At 33.9% G+C, this 21,936-nt stretch overlaps 1 protein-coding gene across 2 annotated transcripts in view; it reads right to left on the bottom strand.

Moving 5' to 3' along the window:
- The window catches only part of COL11A1 (collagen type XI alpha 1 chain), a 220,085-nt gene that overhangs the window by 47,179 nt on the left and 150,970 nt on the right, over nt 1–21,936 (bottom strand). For both annotated transcript variants that reach the window (XM_033197012.1, XM_033197010.1), the window contains exons 42-46: nt 15,258–15,365; nt 9,336–9,443; nt 7,749–7,802; nt 3,787–3,840; nt 3,174–3,281 (exon numbers count right to left, since the gene is read on the bottom strand). In XM_033197012.1, coding sequence (XP_033052903.1) covers nt 3,174–3,281; nt 3,787–3,840; nt 7,749–7,802; nt 9,336–9,443; nt 15,258–15,365 — 432 coding nt within the window. The remainder of the gene's footprint in view (nt 1–3,173; nt 3,282–3,786; nt 3,841–7,748; nt 7,803–9,335; nt 9,444–15,257; nt 15,366–21,936) is intronic.

Genomic DNA, 21,936 nt, shown 5'->3' with positions numbered 1-21,936 from the left:
TATGCATGGTATAACTTTTACTGTAAAATATGTATCTAGAATAGGCACGCTAATTATCAGACAGAAATAGCAAACATAGTAGTCATTTCTAATATTGTAGGATTATGGATTTTTTCATTTTTTAATGTTTGCAGAGTATAATTATATATTAATACATCTCATATATGCAATACATAATTTTTAATGTTTATATAATAATATTTTAGGTGTAATCTATTTTAGACATAAAAATACAAACAATGTAAAAGTTCTAAATAACTGCTAGTACTTTAGTGACATTACTGACTTCTTGACACTGCACTGCAATTGCTGAATATTATTTGACTGTGAGCCACTGTGAAAAATACATTTTACTTAATGCTCCCTAACCATGCACATATAAAGTAGCTGAAACATGAGTTTCAAAAAGCAATACTTAGCCTTTTGCATAGATGATAGCCTTTGATATTTTCATTCTATTTTATCTTATCCTGTTCTATTTCATTTTTTAATGTTGGTAATGCACAAAATTGTTTTTATAACCTACTATATATGTACTCCCCAAACTGTTACTATCATCTGATGATTGTTTCTAGAATTATAAGCGAAGTTTCTGGAAGAAAAAGACAGGTAGTATTTCTCAGATCCTATTGACCTAAAAATTACTTGTAGGTGATTGCAAAAAATTTTAGGTTCTAAGTCAGTCAATTTCAGAAATTCAAATTCTGAATTTGATGAAACACATAAACTTAAATTCTTAAACATGCATGCACATTTTAACACAGTTGAAATAAATATTTCATTTTAACACCATTTTCTTAAATAGCATATACCACAACTTAAACATAATTAAGTTTCCAAAAACACAATAAATTAAAAATTATATTCCTTATTTTCTGTCCAGGTTTTCACACCCTTTTAGGATAGGGCTCATCTAATTCAGTATCCCCAAATTAAAAGGTATGTCAATATTAGTTCACAGTTTTATTTTTATTACAAACCCAGTTGTACATTTTCATCTTTTTTATGCATATAATTATTCCAATTAATTCAATAAAAATATTCCAATAGAAAAAAATATTTATTTCTTTTTAATTAAGTTAGATCATAGTTTGTATTGATTAAGACAGAAAATTATCATTATTACAATCAGTGGAGACATAATGAGTCAAAATCTCTTGTTGCATGGAACTAAACACGCTGAAAGGTACTCTAGGGTTAATCAGTTCTCATGAAATGTCCTACCTTTCTCCAAGGATGTAATTTATGCATAGAGAGTTTCTGTTTTAAGGTCTGTCAATTTAAAATCATTGCCACTTAAATGATGAGTCAAAAATGAAGTTCGATCAAGAACGCACACTCTCTCTCCCTCCATATATATGTGTGTGTATATCCTTCATATGCAGATGATAGTAAACATCAAATTGAAAAATCAAGACATTTAATCTGCATGTTAGATTATTTTATGTCTATTATAATTGCTAATATCTATTCTGCCATGAAGACTCAATTAAAGGAGGCAGATGCAATTGTGAACATGTTAGTTACATTAGCATCATCCAATTTCCTGATTTAAAGAAGTAGCTGTGGGAAAATATAATCACAATTGTAATGAATTGATTTCTTGAGTCACCCTCATCAAAAAGCACATTTCTTACTTTGTGGAAACAAAGATGATAATTGTATTGAAATTTTTATAAATATAATCTACAAGACACCTTCTTTAATCATGAGAACTGTTTCTAAATTACGGTTTTATAGGATTCAGACTAATTAGTCAAATGCAAAAAAAGAAAATAAATATCCATTGGCAATCTAATTTTAATGTCCTGTTGTTTTCAAATATGTGTGCTTCTTACACATATTGATATGTGGTACTTATCACTGTTTATGTATAATTGTCTAACAAGTATAACTGAGTTAAACATGATAAGTACGAAAGTAAAATTTTTTCACTTTCCAAGTTTAAAAAGAATTATTTTGACCTTAAAATAAAATGAGACAATTAAAAAATCTTGTTATCTGATAAACATCCATTGAGTGTTTTAACAGTAATAGTTCATTATACTGTGTTTATAATGTAATTTGTGTAATTATGTATATAATAAGCTATTTAATATCAAAAAACAGTAATTGTATAATTATATTTATAAAAATGAATATATAAACTGTTTATATAAATTCAATTTACATAGACTTTTCTACAACTTCACAAATTTCTAGGTCCAGTGAACTAGATGACTTAATTTACCATTTCTAATACTAATAATATACCATAAGTTATCGTCATGCGGTACCTCAATATCATTTAAGACAAAATGTTACAACCTTTGCGTGGATCACTAGGAAGAGATAGAACAAGCAAGCAGAAGAAAAAAAGCTCAGTGCTTCCAAAGTTCGTAGGAAGCAGTGAACATCACGTGCAAAGTAAAAAACAACCTAGAATAGAAGATATCCACTCTGGAACATTTTCTCTAAGAGTCCAATGGTAAGATATGTTTGAACAGAACTCTCTCAGCCTTTAGTGTTCCACAATTTAATACTTCTTTTCCTGGATATACTTCATAAAATTTAAATTATAATTTTAAAATAATAATAATTTATCTTAAATGATCAACTGTTAATTTGTTTACTTTACCGATCATTGTTTAACATGTGCTGTTGGCAGTTGCTATTGGCAGGATCCCATTTCTTTAAGAAATGCTTCTAATTTTTTTTAACCATCTTCAAAGTAAGAGTCATAGGTCGAATTTCTCCAGGGATCCACCCCTGTCTCCCTAGGAATTTGTGTGCCTCCTATTGCTATCAGTCTGAAATACTAACTTACCTTCTTATGAGTCGTATGAAAGAACCCTTCTAATATCTTACTTTAAGTAGCAGACTTAGGTAAAGTTGTAGTTCATTTTCCAAACAAAATAGGAGTGAAGAAAGGAGGTGTAATAATTAAAGTGGGGCTAAAATTACTCCAGAATCAAAAACCAGCCCTGATACACGTTCAGGAGAATTAATCATACATGATAACAAGGATTTCAAGTTCAGCTACACGTTTAAATAAAATAATCTTTATGAATAAACATTATTCCCAAGTTCTTATGTAGAAAAAAGAAAAAAAAATATTTTGTTTTACATCCACCAGAAAGCCTGGTGAGAAGTAGGTAGAAATGATGGAGTAAACAATGACAGGGGCATCTTACCTGAAGACCTATTGGACCAGGAGGTCCAGGGAAGCCTCTGGCGCCCTCATCACCTTTTTGCCCAAACATCCCCTGCTGTCCTCTAGGACCTGGTTCACCATCACCTCCCTAGAGAAGAGAAAGAAAAATTGTCCCAAACTGGAAAAAGATCATTATTATATGGGTCATTACAAAAAATGTGACCATTTCCAATTTAACCAAAGCAGATGTATTTAAGAATAACCAAGTAAAAAATAGACCAAATTCCCATTATCTGCTCCAATATGTTATTATTTGTTTTGCTTGCTTGCTTTGCTTCTGGATTATGACTGATTTTGACTTGATCATATATACCAAGAGAAGCAAAAGCTGTCTAATAATGGAAATAATTTTCTGAATTATTACATATTAAGGAATTCTCAACAAACTATTACTTATTTTCAAATGAAGTTACAATATGTTTTGTTTCTAAGAATCAGCTTGGCTAGCTATATTTGATCATTTAAATTCGATTTAATGTGAAACATATGAAGAAAATTATTACCCCAAAAAATTGACTGGTTATGGGACAGTATATAAATTTAACCAGGGAGCTGTAAGGATTTAGATTTATGGAACAATTTGGAATACTTACGGCAATTCCAGGGGCACCAACTGGTCCTTGAAGACCTGGGGGACCAGGAGGACCCTGTAGTGAGATAAAAATAAGTAATTTATAAAGTCAAGCCAGAAAAGCCTCAGCTATATGAAACAGAACATTTAGCCTACCAAGATCAAACATTTCTGCACTCCTTTGGGAAAAAAAAGCATCACATAGAACCCTTTTGCATTTAGTGCAATCATTATTTATTTTACTTCTTGATACTCAAACTTTCACATTTGAAATCAATTTTAAGTTGACATATATTGAAAGCACCCTTATCTGTAATCTTCAAGATAGATTTCTATGTGAACAGAGATCAAGTTGTAAGATTCACATTTGAAAATTTTCAAAGTATCAGATTTCTTTAATGAGATAAATATGATTAGGAAAGGGCTCATGAAAAATTTGTATACTATCTTCTGAGTGAACATCAGAATTCTGAAGGTTCTATACAGATAGAATGTAGTGATATATGAAAATTTGGAACTTTCACATATACATACACATGTAAACTAACTGCTATATATTAAGCACACCAGGCCCTCTTACTTGGAGCAGTAATTTTCAAAAGGCATTATGAGTCTTACATGCATAGCTATTTTTTCAGTGTCTCAGTTTATTACATTAGTAACTGGTCAGGCCATATAAAAGGCTCAGGCATTAAAGAAATAAAAGTGTCATTGAACTGTATTGTTCTGTATCAAAACGACTACTTATGGGGGAACAGTTAAAGCAAGATTCTGAAAATCTGGTTCATGGGCCACTGGGAGTTCTTCATATCCTTTTAGGATTCCGCTAGTGCATAACTCTTCTCATAACAACAGTAAGGCATTATTTGTCCTTTATACCATATAGACTTTTCCACTAATGATGTAATATCTGTGGTGAATAAAATTGCTGGTAACTTAGCGCTAATCACGTCGGGAGCTACCATTTGTAAAAGCATTAATTGCGTTTTATCATGATATACTCTCAGTCAACACAAAAATGGCTGTTCCATCCAAGAATGTTATGGATGTAATTGTATTGATGAGGCTTTGATAGTTATTAATATTATTAAATATTGACCTTGAATATGTGTCTTTTCATATTCCTTTGACAAATTGAAGACACACATAAATTATTTTTGCCTCATACTGAAGTACAGTGTTTGTCTCAAAGAAAAAAAAAACACTTGGATTATAGTTTGAAATGCCGGCAGAACTTTTACATGGAACACTAAATTTTACATGGAGCACTATTTTTACTTGAAAGAGCAGCTGACAGAAAAACTATGATTATTTATAATCACAGTTATAAATAATAAATGTGATTATAAATAATCAGTTATAAATAATAACTGTGATTATAAATAGTAAGTATGATTTTGGCAGATGTTATTCAATGTAAAGGAAGTCTTGGATTTCAAAGAAAACTACTGACAGTATTGACTATCAATAACATTTAAACTTTAAAACAAAAATTAGAATTTTGGAAATCTTTCATCTGTCATTGCAGGCTTTACATCTTCCCAATCTGAAAGTATTTTCCTATGATATTGATATTGCATAAAGAATTGTATCAATACTTTGAGGACCGTACCCAGGAAACTAATAATTTCCAAATTATCATTGAAGGTTATTACAAAATTATGTATGAAACATAGTCATCAACGTGCAAGATAGAGCCGTGGAATATAAAGCAATAGCACAAAAAGTTCACTGTTTTTGTTTCAAATTCTGTTTTGCAATTGATCTTTAAGAAAAACTACCACTAATAAAATTCCTATGTAAAATCAAAGAATATTCAAAATTACCTGAAAAGTTACTGAAAATGCTCCTCCCTTTTATGACTACATAATTTATATGAGCCTAGATTTTCTTCATGTTTTCAACCAACAAAACATGTCACCACAGGCTGAACTAGATATGAGAATATAGCTTCTTCTATTAAGCTGGACAAAAAAAATGTAACAATGCTACTCTTGGGACTATATATTTTTATTTGGAAAAATATAGCTTTTTTATTAAAAGTGCTTTGGGCTTCTTATTCTTAATTTTAAATAAATCAATCACTAAATATTTTAAATATATCAGTTTTCATTCATATTATAGTAACCCATATAGACAAAAGCTTTTTGGGCTCCTCAGAAACCTTTCAGAGTATGCAAGGGTCCTGAGGAAAACTATTTGAGATTTGCTGGCCCAAATAATGGCCATGCAGTCATTTTAGCATAGCTTTTAAGGAGTAAATAAAACTTTTAAAAATGTGGCTTCTGTTAAGTGTATAAGGTAGTCGAATTAAATCAATGGTATTTATTTATCATTATGAAATCTAAATGGAATCTAAAGTAATTTACTGCTATCATTTGCATATGGTTTGTCCCCACTGAACCTCATGTTGAAATCTAATTCCCATTGTTGAAGGTGGAGCCTAATGGGAGGGGTTTGGGTTCTTAAGATGGATCCATAAGGAATAGCTGCATAGTGATTGAGTACTTGCTCTGGGGAGATTGAATTGGTACTTGAAGGAATGAATTAGTTCCCATGAAAGAGGGTTGTTTTAAAGTCAGCACTCCTGTGGGGTTTGGTCTGTCTTTGTTCAGGCCTGCTTCCCCTTTTAAGTTCTCTGCCATGTTTTGATACAGTACAAAAGCCCTCACCATAAGCCAACCAGAAGCCAGCCCCAGGCTTCTTTGCACAACCTGCTGAACTGTAAGCCAAATAACCTTATTTTACTTCTAAATTATCCAGCTTTGGGTATTCCTTTATAGCAACACAAAACAGACTAAGGCAGACACCAAAATACATTTTGTAAATTTACAGTCAATGCTAACTGCACCAAACATATGCAGCCGGTTTTCTGTACACAATTTCTTGTCATAATTTTACAGTACGGATCTAGAGTATCAGTGCTATCATCTATTTGTTGATGTTTTGTTATACTGCATATAAAAATGAATCCAGAGCCTATTATGCAATAAATACTACAATTATTACTGTAAGATTTTTCTCTTTTAATTCTAGAGTTTTCTTTTTAGTTAGAAAAATTCATCTCATAGGATTTTAGTAACTCTTCAGTTTGGGATTCAATCAATTCTAATAAAAACCTTCTTTCAGTTATGTGTTAATGTAGGCAGTAACTCCAACCCTAAAAGCATCAGACTGATGGATCACAAAATGGAACCAGACTGGTCTGTTAGAATCAAATTGCTGGTGATAATGTAGAAACTTCTATACTAGGTGGAAAAAAATACTTGAAGGACGTATCTCTGTACGCCCCCAATTTATGTTTCTATTGGAGAGCAAATATATGAACACTTAAAGGGGGAAAAAAGTGAAAATAAAGAACTTAGAAAGTAATGTCCACAGATATTCTTTAGAAAGTATAAATTAGCAAGGAAATGCTGAAGCACGTGAGAGTATCATCATCCAATATAGTTCATTTAAGAAGTCAGAACATGTTTAAATACATACTTTAAAGAGAATGTAAACTGGTAATGACCAAAGAAAAACATCATAAAGACAAGAGTGAACATACGGTTTGAATGAGCAACCAAAATTATTTTGAAGTTTTATGATTTAAAGGAAAATTTTAAAATAAGTATTTATAATATACAGGAATGAGCTACCAATTTGTATACATGTAAAACATAGTAATGCTATTAATTTTGGTAAATATTTGTATATATAATTTCTCATAACCTTACCAAAAAGACTATTTCATTATGTTACTCTTTCATTTGCTATAGCAGAGTTATAAATAATGGCCTACAATTGTCATACTTTACTTAATCACAGAAATAGAAAACTTCACAAATATGTAAAATTATAGAATTATATAACTGCATAGGTAACGTAGTATTGGTATTATAAGTTTTGGCTAGGAAAGTAAGTAGTACGATATACAAATATCAATGGTAAATAGGAAAAGGTGTTAAATAATGTTCTCTCAGTAAAAAGTAGGAAACTCACATTTTCTCCTTTGTCACCCTTGCTGCCTTTTTGTCCTGGTTCACCAATTTCACCCTGAAATTGAAAGATTTGATTTACAGTTTATCTCTAACATGCTATTGCATTGTCTTAATTATCATCAAATTTTACCTTTAATATAATTACATGCTAGTGTGTAATGTCACTGTTTAAAATGGCAAATCTTGGGTTCCCTCTGCTTCTAGCTTTCTAGTGTTGACTAATGTTAACAGACAAGTCATTTTAACTTCAAAGAATACTACAACTGAATTTATAATTTAAAAAATGAATTTTGTCTCAAATATTACCTGTATAAACTGATAATGGAAGTACACTGATTTATAAAATCTATAATTACACATTAACCAAAAATTACTTTACTAGCCAGGTGCTGGGTCTCATGCCTGTAATCCCAGGGTTTTGGGAGATTGAGGTGAAAGATTTGGCCGAGGAGTTTGAGACCAGCCTGGAAGCAGAGTGAGACCCTGTCCTACAAATAAATGTTTTTAAAAAGTTAGCTGCACATGGTGAAGCATGCCTATAGCCTCAGCTACTTGGGAAGCTGAGGTGGAAGGATCACTCGAGCCCAGGAGTTTGAGGCTGCAGTGAGCCCTGTTAATGCCACTGCACTTCAGTCTGGGCGACAAAGCAAAACTCCATCTCTCAAAAAAGTAAAAAATAAAAATAAAAACAAAATAACAGCAAAACTATTTCTGCTAATTTTCCAAATGCTAAAATGATGCACATTATCAGATTGTTGGTTTACATATTTTTAAATAATATTTTAAAATAATATAATAATACATTCAACCGAAACATTTAACACACAGCCCTACATTTGGAATTAGGAGCTTAGAGTCTGTACTCACATGTTGGTACATGATAACAGGATTATCAAGTAAATATGTAGCTCATTCTTCAGTCTTATTGTGCAATATGCAAGACATGAGGGCTAATCATATACATATAATTAATGTTCTTATTTTATATGCATTTCAGAAGGATTTTTTTTTTTTTTTTTTTGAGACGGAGTCTCGCTCTGTCGCCCAGGCTGGAGTGCAGTGGCCGGATCTCAGCTCACTGCAAGCTCCGCCTCCCGGGTTTACGCCATTCTCCTGCCTCAGCCTCCCGAGTAGCTGGGACTACAGGCGCCCGCCACCTCGCCTGGCTAGTTTTTTGTATTTTTTAGTAGAGACGGGGTTTCACCATGTTAGCCAGGATGGTCTCGATCTCCTGACCTCGTGATCCGCCCGTCTCCGCCTCCCAAAGTGCTGGGATTACAGGTTTGAGCCACCGTGCCCGGCCAGGATATTCTTAAAAATAAATAAATTTTGGCATCTACTAATTTTTCTCACTACCACTGTTCTTTTACTTGATTTTTCTGTGTATATATCATATACTCTTTTATGGAACAGATACTAATTCTGAACCTCTTAAATAAAACTTTTGAGCATATGAAAGTATGTGTGAAACTTTGAAAAAGGTAAACTTCCACCTGGAGTCTAATTATAAAGATTCGAATTATCTAGAATTCTTGACAAAAATTAAGCTTTTTCACAGGATCTACTAACATGGATAACGAATACCAACCTTGTCTCCGTCTTCCCCAGGAGAGCCGGCAGGACCAGCTGGCCCTGGGAGACCAACGGGACCTTGAACTCCATCTCTCCCTGCAGGCCCTTGGGGACCTTTTTCTCCCTGTATTGAATATCCAAAGATCATTAGTTTTACAGTTTTGAAGTGCAGCTACAGGAGTAATAATCTAGCTTCTATATTTGACAAGGATATTGTTTAATGTTTTTTAGAAAAACGTTTTAAAGAATAAATGATACATGATCCCTACCTTCGTGACTAAGAATACTATTCTTTTAAAATCACTTATAAATCTTAGGCTATGTTCCACAAAAATAATTAGGACCCAACTTAGAATTTTTCTTTCAAACATGCAATTATTACATATTGACAAATCACATTCCTTACGTTTGTAAAACTTTGTTGAGCCTCTACTCCCCTTCCTTCGTGCCACTGATATAGCTGTGCAATGGTATTAGGCTTTAGAAATCAAAAGATTCACTTGCTCATATGTCCAGCTTTGCCATATGCTTTACATGTTTCATATGTAACTTTCTTACTTTTAAGTGTTTGTTTTGCTTCTCCTGGTTTTTGAAAATGGCATTATTTTCATGTTTAAATTGACCTACACTGTGTAATCTTTTAAAAAGTGCCTTGATAATGAACTCAACTTCTGTTGCCAATAAAACATTTTTTCACAGTTTAAAATACATTATTTTCTAAAAGTCAAAATTTCATCAGTTTTGCACAAGACAATATTCTTGATCGCATTCAGAGGTCCTTTCTGTCCCTCTGTTATACAAGCTGGGAATCTACAACTCATTAGAATTTTGCCTTTTCATAACCCCACTTTCCCTCACTTCTCTTAACATCTCCTGTTCCTTTAAAATGACTTAGTTTTGTACATTTTATCTTCAAATTGTCTCTTGAATATATTCGCTTTATCTCTACCACTGACACCTTATTCTAAAATACTGGTATCCTTGTTCTGAGCTACTGAAAAAAATCTGTCTTCCCCCATGTGTATTCTTACTTCCTTCCAATCTATTCATCACACTGCATCCAGAAAGCCAAACAGATCATGTTACCTACATTTTTAGGTAAATTTACTTGTTTACTTTTCCTCACATAAAGACTTCACGGCTTAGTATAGCTTACCACCATCTAGCTCCTGCTATCTGCCCAAACACATCTAGCCTCCCCTAACCCTTGCTGTCTGCATTCCAACCCTTCTAGACATTTTTCTCAGTCCCTTCTAGACATTTTTCTCAGTCCCTTAAATCTGATGCCATGTCCTTTCCTGTGACATTGCCTGAGCACATTTTGTTCCTCTGGCCCGGAATGCGCCTTTGCACAGTTAATTCTTTCTCATCTTTTACATCTCGCCATCAATGCCTTGTCCAAGAAAAGGCCCCAATTCTAGCAGGTCTCTCTACTATAATCTGACATACACCATTACATTCCCTTCATATCAGTAACCTGAGTTTGTCATTATATATGTATTTAGTGATTCTTTGCATATTATCAAATTGCCCTATCAGATAGTAAACTATGTGAGGGTAGGAACTGTGTCTGATTTTGCATTCTCTTGTATATCTCTGGCCTGTGGACCAGAGTAGTCACTTAAGGAACTGTTGCTACATTACTTAATTAATGACAACAAAAGTAACACTATCTATAAGGCAAATTTAAATTGTTAACTAATTTATTACTTGCCTGGGTTCCATATGTTCTTGTTTTCTAAAAGGGTGCCATAATTATTATGTGAGGGATACCCCTGATGTCACTCTGGAGACCTTTTATCTTCTTCAAACAAATATGATATTTCAAATCTATCAATACTCAAAGGATGTGCTGTGCTATTCACAGTCAACTTCACTATATTAAATACAATAGTTGATTCAGATAGCTCCCCTTAATTTGAATTTGCTTGCTAGCCTTAAACTCTAAAAGTCAATCCTTTGTATAAGGTTTCCTGTAAATAAGGCAGCTATATTCTCTTCTGCCTTCATTATAGTACACATAATCTCTAGCCAGGAATCACCTGCCATTCATTTCTTCTGACCCTGGTCTGTGTGGTATTGGGAGAAATTCAACAGATCTATAGCACTCTAAATTTATATTAGCCATTTATAATTCCTCAAGATGACATAACTCTTCCTCCATTATGTATCTCTTGGCCCACAATTTACACAACTACTGGAAACATGCGTCTCTCCTTGTAGTCGGTCTTTATTTCACCACTTCTAACATTCCATTTATGTTAATAACTAAATCTTCCCTTAAAAATTGATAGAATTAGCTAAACATCCCCATGTCGTTTGTTTGATTTGGCATGGTCTTATATTTAACCTATACTCCCACCCACAACTTTTATTACAATTCACAAAATCCATCACTCCTTCCTCAACAGCTCATTTATGTATTTATTAGCAGTTTATTATTTCATCCTTTTTATGGCACTCTGGTTCACACACTGATGGTAATGATAATACTACTACTAATAGTAATGATTATTCTGAACACTTATCACAATTCTGAAAAATGATTTAGAACTATAATTTTATCTAGTCCTCACAAAATATTGTGATTATCTTCTTTTCAGAGATGAGAAAACAGAGGTTTTGATGTCAAATAACTTAACCGAAATCATGAACTAAATAAATGATAGGGCTAGCTCCCAATCCATTTCTGGTTGTCTTCAAGCAGGTAACCTAAAGCTACTCTCATTTCCTTAACTCCTTAACTTTCCCACTGACTATTTTCTTATTATTGATCAAGTAGATAAATATATGCACCACACAATAATAATAATAATGAGGCAATGCATTCAATCTTATTAGTACTTCCACCTACTGCTCATTTTTCTATGGGTTCCATGCCTTGCTTGAGGTGATTTACACTCCTATATAGCCCATTTTTTTCTTTTTGAATGAATTTAGAATTAACCTAAAGCTATAAATGTCCAGCAGATAAAATCCCAGTCTCTTTATTTCTTTGTCTTTTGGATTTCTGTATTCTTGATCTTTTACAACATCACACAAAAGGGAACTCGTTTATCTCTTGTTCTGTTTGATGGCATGCCTCTGGAGACACACACACACACACACAAAGAAAAAAAAAAAAAAACACGTGGACTATTTCTCTCTCTTATTAGATGCTTTTGAAACTGACACCCATTATAATTCTCCATTAAGACTGAGTCCAGACTTCTGCTCTCCCTCAACATTAAATCACACGGTAATCCAAAAATATGCTTTTAAACATCACTCTTATTTTAAATGACTCCTAGACTTACATTTCTGGCACTGATCATTTTCTCTGCAATTATACACACACACACATGCTAGAAATTGTAAATAAGTATTTGGAGAATATTTTTCCTAAAATCTCAAGTTACTATTGCCTAATTCAGTTATAGTTAGTGCATTGACTTCATTTGTTTTAGATCTAGCTTTTCCTCCAATTTCTACAACTGTCCCCAAATAGATGCATAGTTAAAATTGCTCCTTATCTGTAATCTTTGCATCCAGTTAACTAATAGTTTTCATTAGAATCAGTCTCCCTATCAAAATTTTCTATTAATGCCATTATGTTGGAGAAGGTTTTAGCCCCTTTCTTCTTACCTGCTTTCCAGACCCACCTCCCAGAGTTTCTAATCTAACTGATTAATATAGGGATGTTACTTAGGACATTTCTCCATTCCAGGAAGCAGGGTTGATAGGTAGGTGGACCAAGGGCTTGTCTTCCACAGGCCCCATCTTGTCTTATTATTATTATTTTTTAATGTAAGTATAAACCTGCTGATAATTGCATAACATTTTGATAACACAAGCTGCTCAGCAGAGGTAAGATCTAAAATTTGTTTGGAAAAAAGAAGAAGTAAAGGCTATATATAACATTTTGCCAAACATTTTCATCAGTTTTTATTAAACCTCTGAATATATATCTATAACTCCTTTCACTGAACACTCTTATTACCACTTCATGCCACTGTTCCTAAGCAGACAGCTCCTTCAAAAGTATAATGCAAACAATACAGTGCCTACCCCTTAGTTATTCTAAATAGCTAATTTTGGCTAATAGAAAAAGGAATAAACATCCTGGAGTTGTCCTTGGCTGGGACAACTCAAAGAGGATGGGTAAGGAAGGCATTCCCCTTTCCCTTCCCTAGTTATGATATCACTAATTACCAACAAAACTCAGGCATGAATCCTGGCTCTTACAAAGGCGAATGTCAATAATTTTTCATCTGTCTCACCTAATTAATTTCTTATCAATTTTAATGCTTTTCCATATTCTGATCTTTATTTCAATAATTTACTTATTCTTCATAAAGCTAAGGTAATTATCCACTTTAAAACCTACCATTCAATATATTACCTTCACAGAAATATTGACTTATCTAATTAGTATATTCTCAATTTGTATAAAAAGCAATTTATATCTATTTTCTCTGTATGCATTATTTAGTGTATTGTACAAAATATGTGTTCCCTATATTTTTAAATTAACTTGTACTAAAGGAGTTGAATCTATTTCCTATCTTCTCCCAGTACACAGTACACTATGAAAATATATTTTCTCAGCTTATTAAAAGTGCTTTTTCTGTCACCTAAAAGTTCTATCCACAGGTGGCATGGCCCATTCCAACACTCTAACTCTTTCTGAAAGGTAACGGATTACAGGAAACGATTTTTTTTTTTAATTTTTAAACTGCTACAGTTTGAATGTGTCACCAATAAACATCTTTTGGAAACTTAATTCCCTATGCAACAGTGCAGGGGAGTGGGACCTACTGATTAGGCCATGAGAGCAAAGTGAAATTAATTAATGCCGTTACTGCATTAGTGGGTTCATTACAACAAAGGGAATTTGTTTTCTTTTTACTCTCTCTCTCTCTCTTGCTCTCTTTGTCCTTCTATGATGGTATGATGTGTCAAGAAGTTCGTTACCAGATGTGACCCCACTAGCTTGGACTTTCCATCCACCAGAACCATGAGCCAATATATTTTTGTTCATTATAAATTACCCAGTCTGTAGTGTTGTTAAAACTGCACAAAATGGTCTCAAACAGAAACATTGGAATAATATCACAGAATAATCAGAGAAAATGCATAGATAATGAAAGCAAATCAAATTGATAAAACTGAAGTCTTAGTGATAGAGGAGTATTTTTGAATATAAGCTTAAGCTTAATTTTCTATATCAACACTTACCAGTATATAAAAATATTAAACTTACATTTTTGTGTATCAGAGCCAATACTTTTTATCTACATTTACTGAAACAGTTTGCATTTTAATCTTGTAGAAAGAGAGAATTATTTTTTAAAAATACAATCATCTCAAAACCAGGAACAAAAATAGAGCATGAATCTTAACAAAGAAACCTAAATCTAATAAGTGGAATAGAGTCCATAGTCATGTAAATATAAAATGTTAAAATCCAATAAATATTAGATGAAATAATTGGTCAGATGTTCCCCGTCTCATTCACTGGTGATCAGAGCTCAAATTACATGAGAAGGGCAGCTACTTTCTATGAGTTTCATATACAGACTATGGAAATGCTTGAAGTTGAATTTGTATTACAAGAGGTGTAAAAAGTTCACACTTTTCTAATGTAAAGCAGCAAGGCATAGCTTTAATAAAAAACTCACAACTTTTTTTTTTTTTAAAGCAAAATGAGAAGCCTCTTACATTAATAATATCCAACTCCCTTACAGGTATTACGGTTTCATAAAGTGTGGGAAAATGTCATCTCATTTAATTGAATTTGAAATTTTCTCTATTATACATATACAAGCCAGTGTATTTATATGCCAGACACATAGAGAGAGAGAATACAGTGGTGTATGAAAAGCTAATATTATTGAATAAAAACTAATAACGTGTACAAGGTAGCAGTGTAGTGTATTTTCTTCTAGACATTACTTACAGGAGCACCTTTCTCTCCAGCTGGACCAGGAGGACCCTGAGGTCCCGGGCGCCCTGGTAAACCAATTGGGCCAGCTGTACCTGCTGACCCACGTTCTCCTGGTGAGCCCTAGTACACAAGAAAAGAAGTATTTTGTTATTAAAGAAAGCAATACTGGCTTAAGAATCCCTTATTTAACAATAGCTTCTTACAGTCTAGTAAAATATGTTAAAGTAACGTTTAGAGTTTAGATAATTTTAGGATCCCAAAGGGAAACAGCTGTATCCACTATTTGAGATACTAATTTCCAGCCCCAATATTAAGCATAGATGTTGATGTTAGAAAATACTGTGAGAGGCCGGGCGCGGTGGCTCAAGCCTGTAATCCCAGCACTTTGGGAGGCCGAGACGGGCGGATCACGAGGTCAGGAGATCGAGACCATCCTGGCTAACATGGTGAAACCCTGTCTCTACTAAAAATACAAAAAACTAGCCGGGCGAGGTGGCGGGAGCCTGTAGTCCCAGCTACTCCGGAGGCTGAGGCAGGAGAATGGCGTAAACCCGGGAGGCGGAGCTTGCAGTGAGCTGAGATCCGGCCACTGCACTCCAGCCTGGGCGACAGAGCAAGACTCCGTCTCAAAAAAAAAAAAAAAAAAAAAAGAAAATACTGATGAGATGAAAAAAATACCTCGCCGGGCGCGGTGGCTCAAGCCTGTAATCCCAGCACTTTGGGAGGCCGAGACGGGCGGATCACGAGGTCAGGAGATCAAGACCATCCTGGCTAACACGGTGAAACCCCATCTCTACTAAAAAAATACAAAAACTAGCCGGGCGAGGTGGCGGCGCCTGTAGTCCCAGCTACTTGGGAGGCTGAGGCAGGAGAATGGCGTAAACCCGGGAGGCGGAGCTTGCAGTGAGCTGAGATCTGGCCACTGCACTCCAGTCCGGGCGACAGAGCGAGACTCCGCCTCAAAAAAAAAAAAAAAAAAACCTCAAAATTAGATGTATTTATTTACTGTTATCTGTTTTTATTTAAGTGTTCATAATTGTGCACAATGCTTTATAAAAAATATATATAACCTCCTACACAAATTTCTCCCTGTATTATAATGAATTGGCAGAATACAATCCCTAAACCAGTGTTTCTTGAAGTTATCTCTGGGCTTTATTTCAAATGTGCTGAACCAAGATTTCAAAATCAAAAAAATGGGTTCAGAAATTCTTTGCATTAGGATACACACATAATTTTTTACAAAATAACATTTGATAATCACTATCCCAAAGTTTGGACATTTTCTCATAGAATAAGCCCTTAAATTCAACTTAGAGTTCTATAAGAACATGAGGTCTTATGAACACTGATGAGATAATTTGAATCTGATTAGGATTATTTTTTTAACTGAGTTTCAAAAAAGATGTTGTTTTTAACTAGTTTGCTTTTTTAAAAAACCTCATATACATAGATTTTTGAAAATAATCACATGGATACTGCCTTTATAGTAGTTATCTGTACCTACAATTTAAGAAAACATTATTAAAACAAGAATAAAAGAAATGCAGACATACGTACTAAGTACTGTAAAGCTCAAATATAATCTATTACTACTTCCAATTTTAGGTAATAAAAGATAACAAAAAATTGTCTTTGGATTCTCAGAATTTTTATTTTATGATTAAACTGTAAAATATTAGAAAATATAATTGCTAGTATTTTTTCTTAATAATTAACATACTTAGATAATAACATCATCATTTCAAAACTCAGAGGGAAAATTATTTATAAAAGTTGGAAAAGATATTACTTCATGTTTTCTACTATTATACTTGCCATATTTTATAAATCATTTTATTATACAAATATGCATTATCTACGTTGTTCTAATTTGTATTTTTGTTAACTAGGAAACTAATTACATGTGATAAAAATAGTAATCATACCAACAACTTGTATTAACATAATGCTTTACAATGTATCAATCAGTTTAAGTTTCATCTTATCATTTTATTCTCACAACAATTCCAGCTAGTTGATAGAGCTGTTGTAGCATCTGTTTTAAAAATGAGGAATCTCTGGCTCAAAGAAGTTAACCGTCCTTCCTGTAATCATATAACTAGTTAAGAGAACCCTGAGCTTGGACTCCACTCTGATTTCTTGACAAAGCCACCCATTGGTTCTTTCTAATGAGGACAGCAATGTTTGTAATTATTAGGTATCTTAAACTTAAGTGATAGAAATAGTTTGGAGAGACACTGCCAAAAATATAGTTAAAGAAATTGTGAAATTTGACCTTGATATAAACAAAAGTGGCATTTTTGAGCTGTAAATAAGTAGATGTTCAAAAACGAATCTAGGGAATATTTTTATATTGCATAATAAATGAGTTGTATGTAAACTCTATTTTTACCAATGAAGTATTCCAAATACGAAAGAGGAGGCTATAGTTATAAGAGAAAATTGCAGTTAGTACTTTTTAGATAATAAACATACACTCTTTTGTCAATGTATTTTTTTAATTTAATAATATTAAAATATTTTATGAATAAAATAGTCAACCACAAGTTGTATTACTGTTAACCAAGTCACAGACTCCTGGTGGATGATTCTAGAAGTCAGTGCAGAAGAAAAAATAACAACATCCTCTTAGTGTTGTACGTTCAAAATGAGCAACCCTAAGAGTAAAAAGAACACAAATATTTGCGTCCAATTCTTTGAGAGGGAGGTCAGGAAGGAAGAAAAAAGCACAGGAGGTGGATAAGGAGAAGAGCAAGAAGAACAAGGGCTATGAATTGAGAGGAATGCAAAGGTGTCCCTTGAATTACTAAAAAGAGAGGAAAGAAGAAAATCAGTAATAAAAACTCTCCTTTTTTGGTAACAGAAACACATCAACAGAAGACAATACATGATGCAATTAGGGTTACTCTATTCAAGTTAAAATTAATGCCACTAAAGATAAATCTCCACTAATCTGAAAAGCTGATTTGTTGAGGATCAATGTACATACAAGGTGACTATATTACATTTTTGTTTAGTATTTCACTTCTAACCCTCACAAAATGATTGCTACCCATTAGTTTTATCAAACCTAGAATAAGCATTTAACTCCTGTAGTATTTCATTTGTAATTGGCTATACAAAAAGAGGTGCAATTTTAATTTGTCAGGCCATACAAATTTTCTCTCTTTAATCCTGTTTCAACCCTGACTGTAGAAAGACTACCCTAGGAAGATATCACACTAGGCTGTGGTGAAGTTGATGGTTACTAGACTAGAATGAAAAACAGGGGATAAACAGCAAAAGTTTGAAGTCCATTTTAAGAGAATTAACTAATTTTCAATTATTATGCCTATTAATTAACAGTTATTGTGTTAAGTACTTTGCATATGTAATATAATTTTATTGCTGTATGACTTGTATATTTTTAAGTTAAAGACCATAGACTCAAGGTCTCTGTGCCTTAATTCACTACCAGATTTTTTCCTACAATACTTAGCAGTTTATAAATGGTGAGAACAAAATTTCCTGGACTCGTTGTACCCATAAAACTCATGGGTACAATGAATTGTGCTAAATTTTAATAAATGGAAGAAATATAGCCATTTAAGAGCCACTTCTACCAGAACAAGCTCATATTGGCTGAATATTCTCTAAAACAAACAAAGAAAAAACTTACAGGAATTGATTAAAATGCTTATCTCCTTTATCCAAATAGTCATTCTCCATCATTCATTTAGTTCATTTGACCTTTGCTACAGAAGTCATTAGAATCTCTGCTCTTGGCTGGGCACTGTGTTTCATGCCTGTAATCTCAGCACTTTGGGAGGCCAAGGTGGGCAGATTGCTTGAGGCCAGGAGTTCGAGACCTGGACAACACGGTGAAACCCCCTCTCTAATAAAAACACAAAAATTATTTGGTTGTAGAGGCGTACACCTGTAGTTTCAGCTATTCAGGACAGGAGGGTCACCTGAGCCCAGGGAGGTCAAGGCTGCAGTGAGCTGTGGTCATACTGCTGCACTCCAGTCTGGGTGACAGAGCAGGACTCTGTCTCAAAAGAAAAAAATAAAAAGAATCTCTGCTCTTTGTCACTATTGTTTATAAGTCCATTTGAAATTTTCAGCAACAAAGAACTGTTTTCACTTTTGGTAATTTTTCAACACATTTCACTGGAGACACCATGGTACTGTTTCACTAGGCTTCCCTCCTGTTCCCTCCTGTTCAGCATGGCTGAACTCTGAAATAGTGTGGTTTAATGCATCTTTTTGAGATAATTATCCTCAGTCATCCTAGAAAAATACTTGACTCACATACTTAGATTTTTCTTTACTTTATATTTTAGCATTTTACTTTGAACATTATTTTCTCCTAAAAATATTACATCTATCACTGCCCCTCTAACACAATATGTCCATTTTTACCTCTGAATATTTGGTCACACTTGTCTTCTGACATGGAAAATCTCTGGTATTTTCCTATACTACTAAAATTCCAGCATTTTGTTTTGTTTTGTTTTGGCCCAGGTCAAGAACCATCTGACATGGTTAGGCTTTGTGTCCCCACCCAAATCTCATCCTGCTTTGTAACCCCCATAATCCTCATAATCCTCACCTGTCAAGGGAGAGATTAGGTTATGACAATTGAATCATGGGGGCAGTTTCCCCCATGCTGTTCTCGTGACAATGAGTGAGTTCTCATGAGATCTGATGGTTTATAAGGGGCTCTTCCCCCTTTGCTCAGCACTCACTTCCTGCTTACTTGCTTCCCCTTTGCCTTCCACCATGATTGTAAGTTTTCCGAGGCTTCCCCAGCCACGCTGAACTGTAAGTCAATTAAACCCCTTTCCTTTATAAATTACCTAGTCTTGGGCAGTTCTTTATAGCAGTATGAAAATGGACTAATACACTATCTTACCAAAAAACTGTATTTTCCTGAGAATAAGAAGCTTGATCCTTCAAAGTATTCCTTATGCACTCTCTTAGAGTACCTAGGAGCTCTACCATTATTTTTGGAGTGAATTAATGCAGCCCTTGGCACTACATTCTGAGTAGTAAATATCTCCATGCTTTCTTAATTCATATTAACAAAGAATAACATGTTGATTGTATGTATTAAATAACTATAATGCATTTGTGTTTTTATTATGTATGCAAACATGTTGAACATGTTAAAAATTTAGGCTTCAGGCCGGGCACGGTAGCTCACGCCTGTAATCCCAGCACTTTGGGAGACCGAGGCAGGCGGATCACAAGGTCAGGAGATTGAGACCATCCTGGCTAACACGGTGAAATCCCGTCTCTACTAAAAATACAAAAAATTAGCCGGGCAAGGTGGTGGGCAGCTGCAGTCCCAGCTACTCAGGAGGCTAAGGCAGGAGAGTAGCGTGGACTCAGTAGGCAGAACTTACAGTGAGCCGATATCACACCACTGCACTCTAGAGCCTGGGCAAACAGAGCAAGACTCTATCTCAAAAAAAAAAAAAATTAGGCTTCAAATATACACATACGTAATCAAGAGAAAATTTTCAAATTTGCAGGAAAAAAGCAATTGAATGTATATTTTCCCCATAAAAAAATGGTTTCAAAATGAAAAAAAAAATTACCTTAACTGGATGCATTATGATTGATATGTTACATGAAAATAAGCCACAGCTTTTACTTATGAAAATAATGGCTATTAAATTTAGACTTGAATATATTTATTAATTGAAATATTTAAATAATTATTTTAATGTATCTCAAGAAGAGACAGAGTGCTGATTTGACTCTATGGCAATGTGTATAGTTTGTAGATACTGTATACTTTTTTTTTTTTTTTTTGAGATGGAGTCTCGCTCTGTCACAAAGCTGGAGTGCAGTGGCACAATCTCGGCTCACTGCAAACCTCCAACTCCCAGGTTCAAATGATTCTCCGGCCTCAGCCTCTCGAGGAGCTGGAACTACAGGCTCACGCCACCACGCCCAGCTACTTTTTGTATTTTCAGTAGAGACATAGTTTCACCATGTTGGCCAGGATGGTCTCGATCTCTTGACTGACCTCGTGATCCGCCTGCCTCGGCCTCCCAAAGTGCTGGGATTACAGGCATCAGCCAACCCCGCCCAGCCAGATACTGTATACTATTTTTTATTACAAAGTTTAACTGTTGCAGTTTCTCCCTTGGAGCATTCATAAGACTAAATTTCAGATTGCCATCTTGCTTGTGGAACCTGCATTAAAATTAGTGTTGAGAATATATTACTTCTCTGTAGTTAAAATATTGCTCATGATCTTGTCACAGCTCATAAACTTTGAAACAACACATGAAAACAAGAGGAGACTTTCGGCATGTATATCCATGCCCTAAAGTACAGCTGCAATTTCTTTTTCTATTAGTTATTTCAAACACTCTCTAAGCCTAGATGTTCTGCTATAATTTTATTTTATACATCCATAAATGAAAAGTGAAAATCTCTGATGGTATCTACCAATCAAGCAAATCACATAGTAAACTTGCAAATCTTATTTAAATATTCTCAGGCCAACTTTAAAAGAATAAACTTATGACTCCTTTAATCTCAACAGAATCACTGGAGAAGTTCTATTTTTTTAAACAAAAATTTAAACCCAATATGAAAAGAAGGTCTCATTTACACATTCAGCTAAAAACTCCATATTCATCACTAGTGAGAATCTATTCTCTTGTGACACTTGACTGTGAATATGAAATGC

This window comes from Trachypithecus francoisi, unplaced genomic scaffold (assembly GCF_009764315.1).
Source record: "Trachypithecus francoisi isolate TF-2019V2 unplaced genomic scaffold, Tfra_2.0 Lachesis_group5, whole genome shotgun sequence".
In the NCBI taxonomy this organism is placed as follows: Eukaryota; Metazoa; Chordata; class Mammalia; order Primates; family Cercopithecidae; genus Trachypithecus; species Trachypithecus francoisi.
The sequence above is the reverse complement of the archived record's forward strand: the minus strand, read 5'-3'. Positions and strand labels throughout refer to the sequence as shown.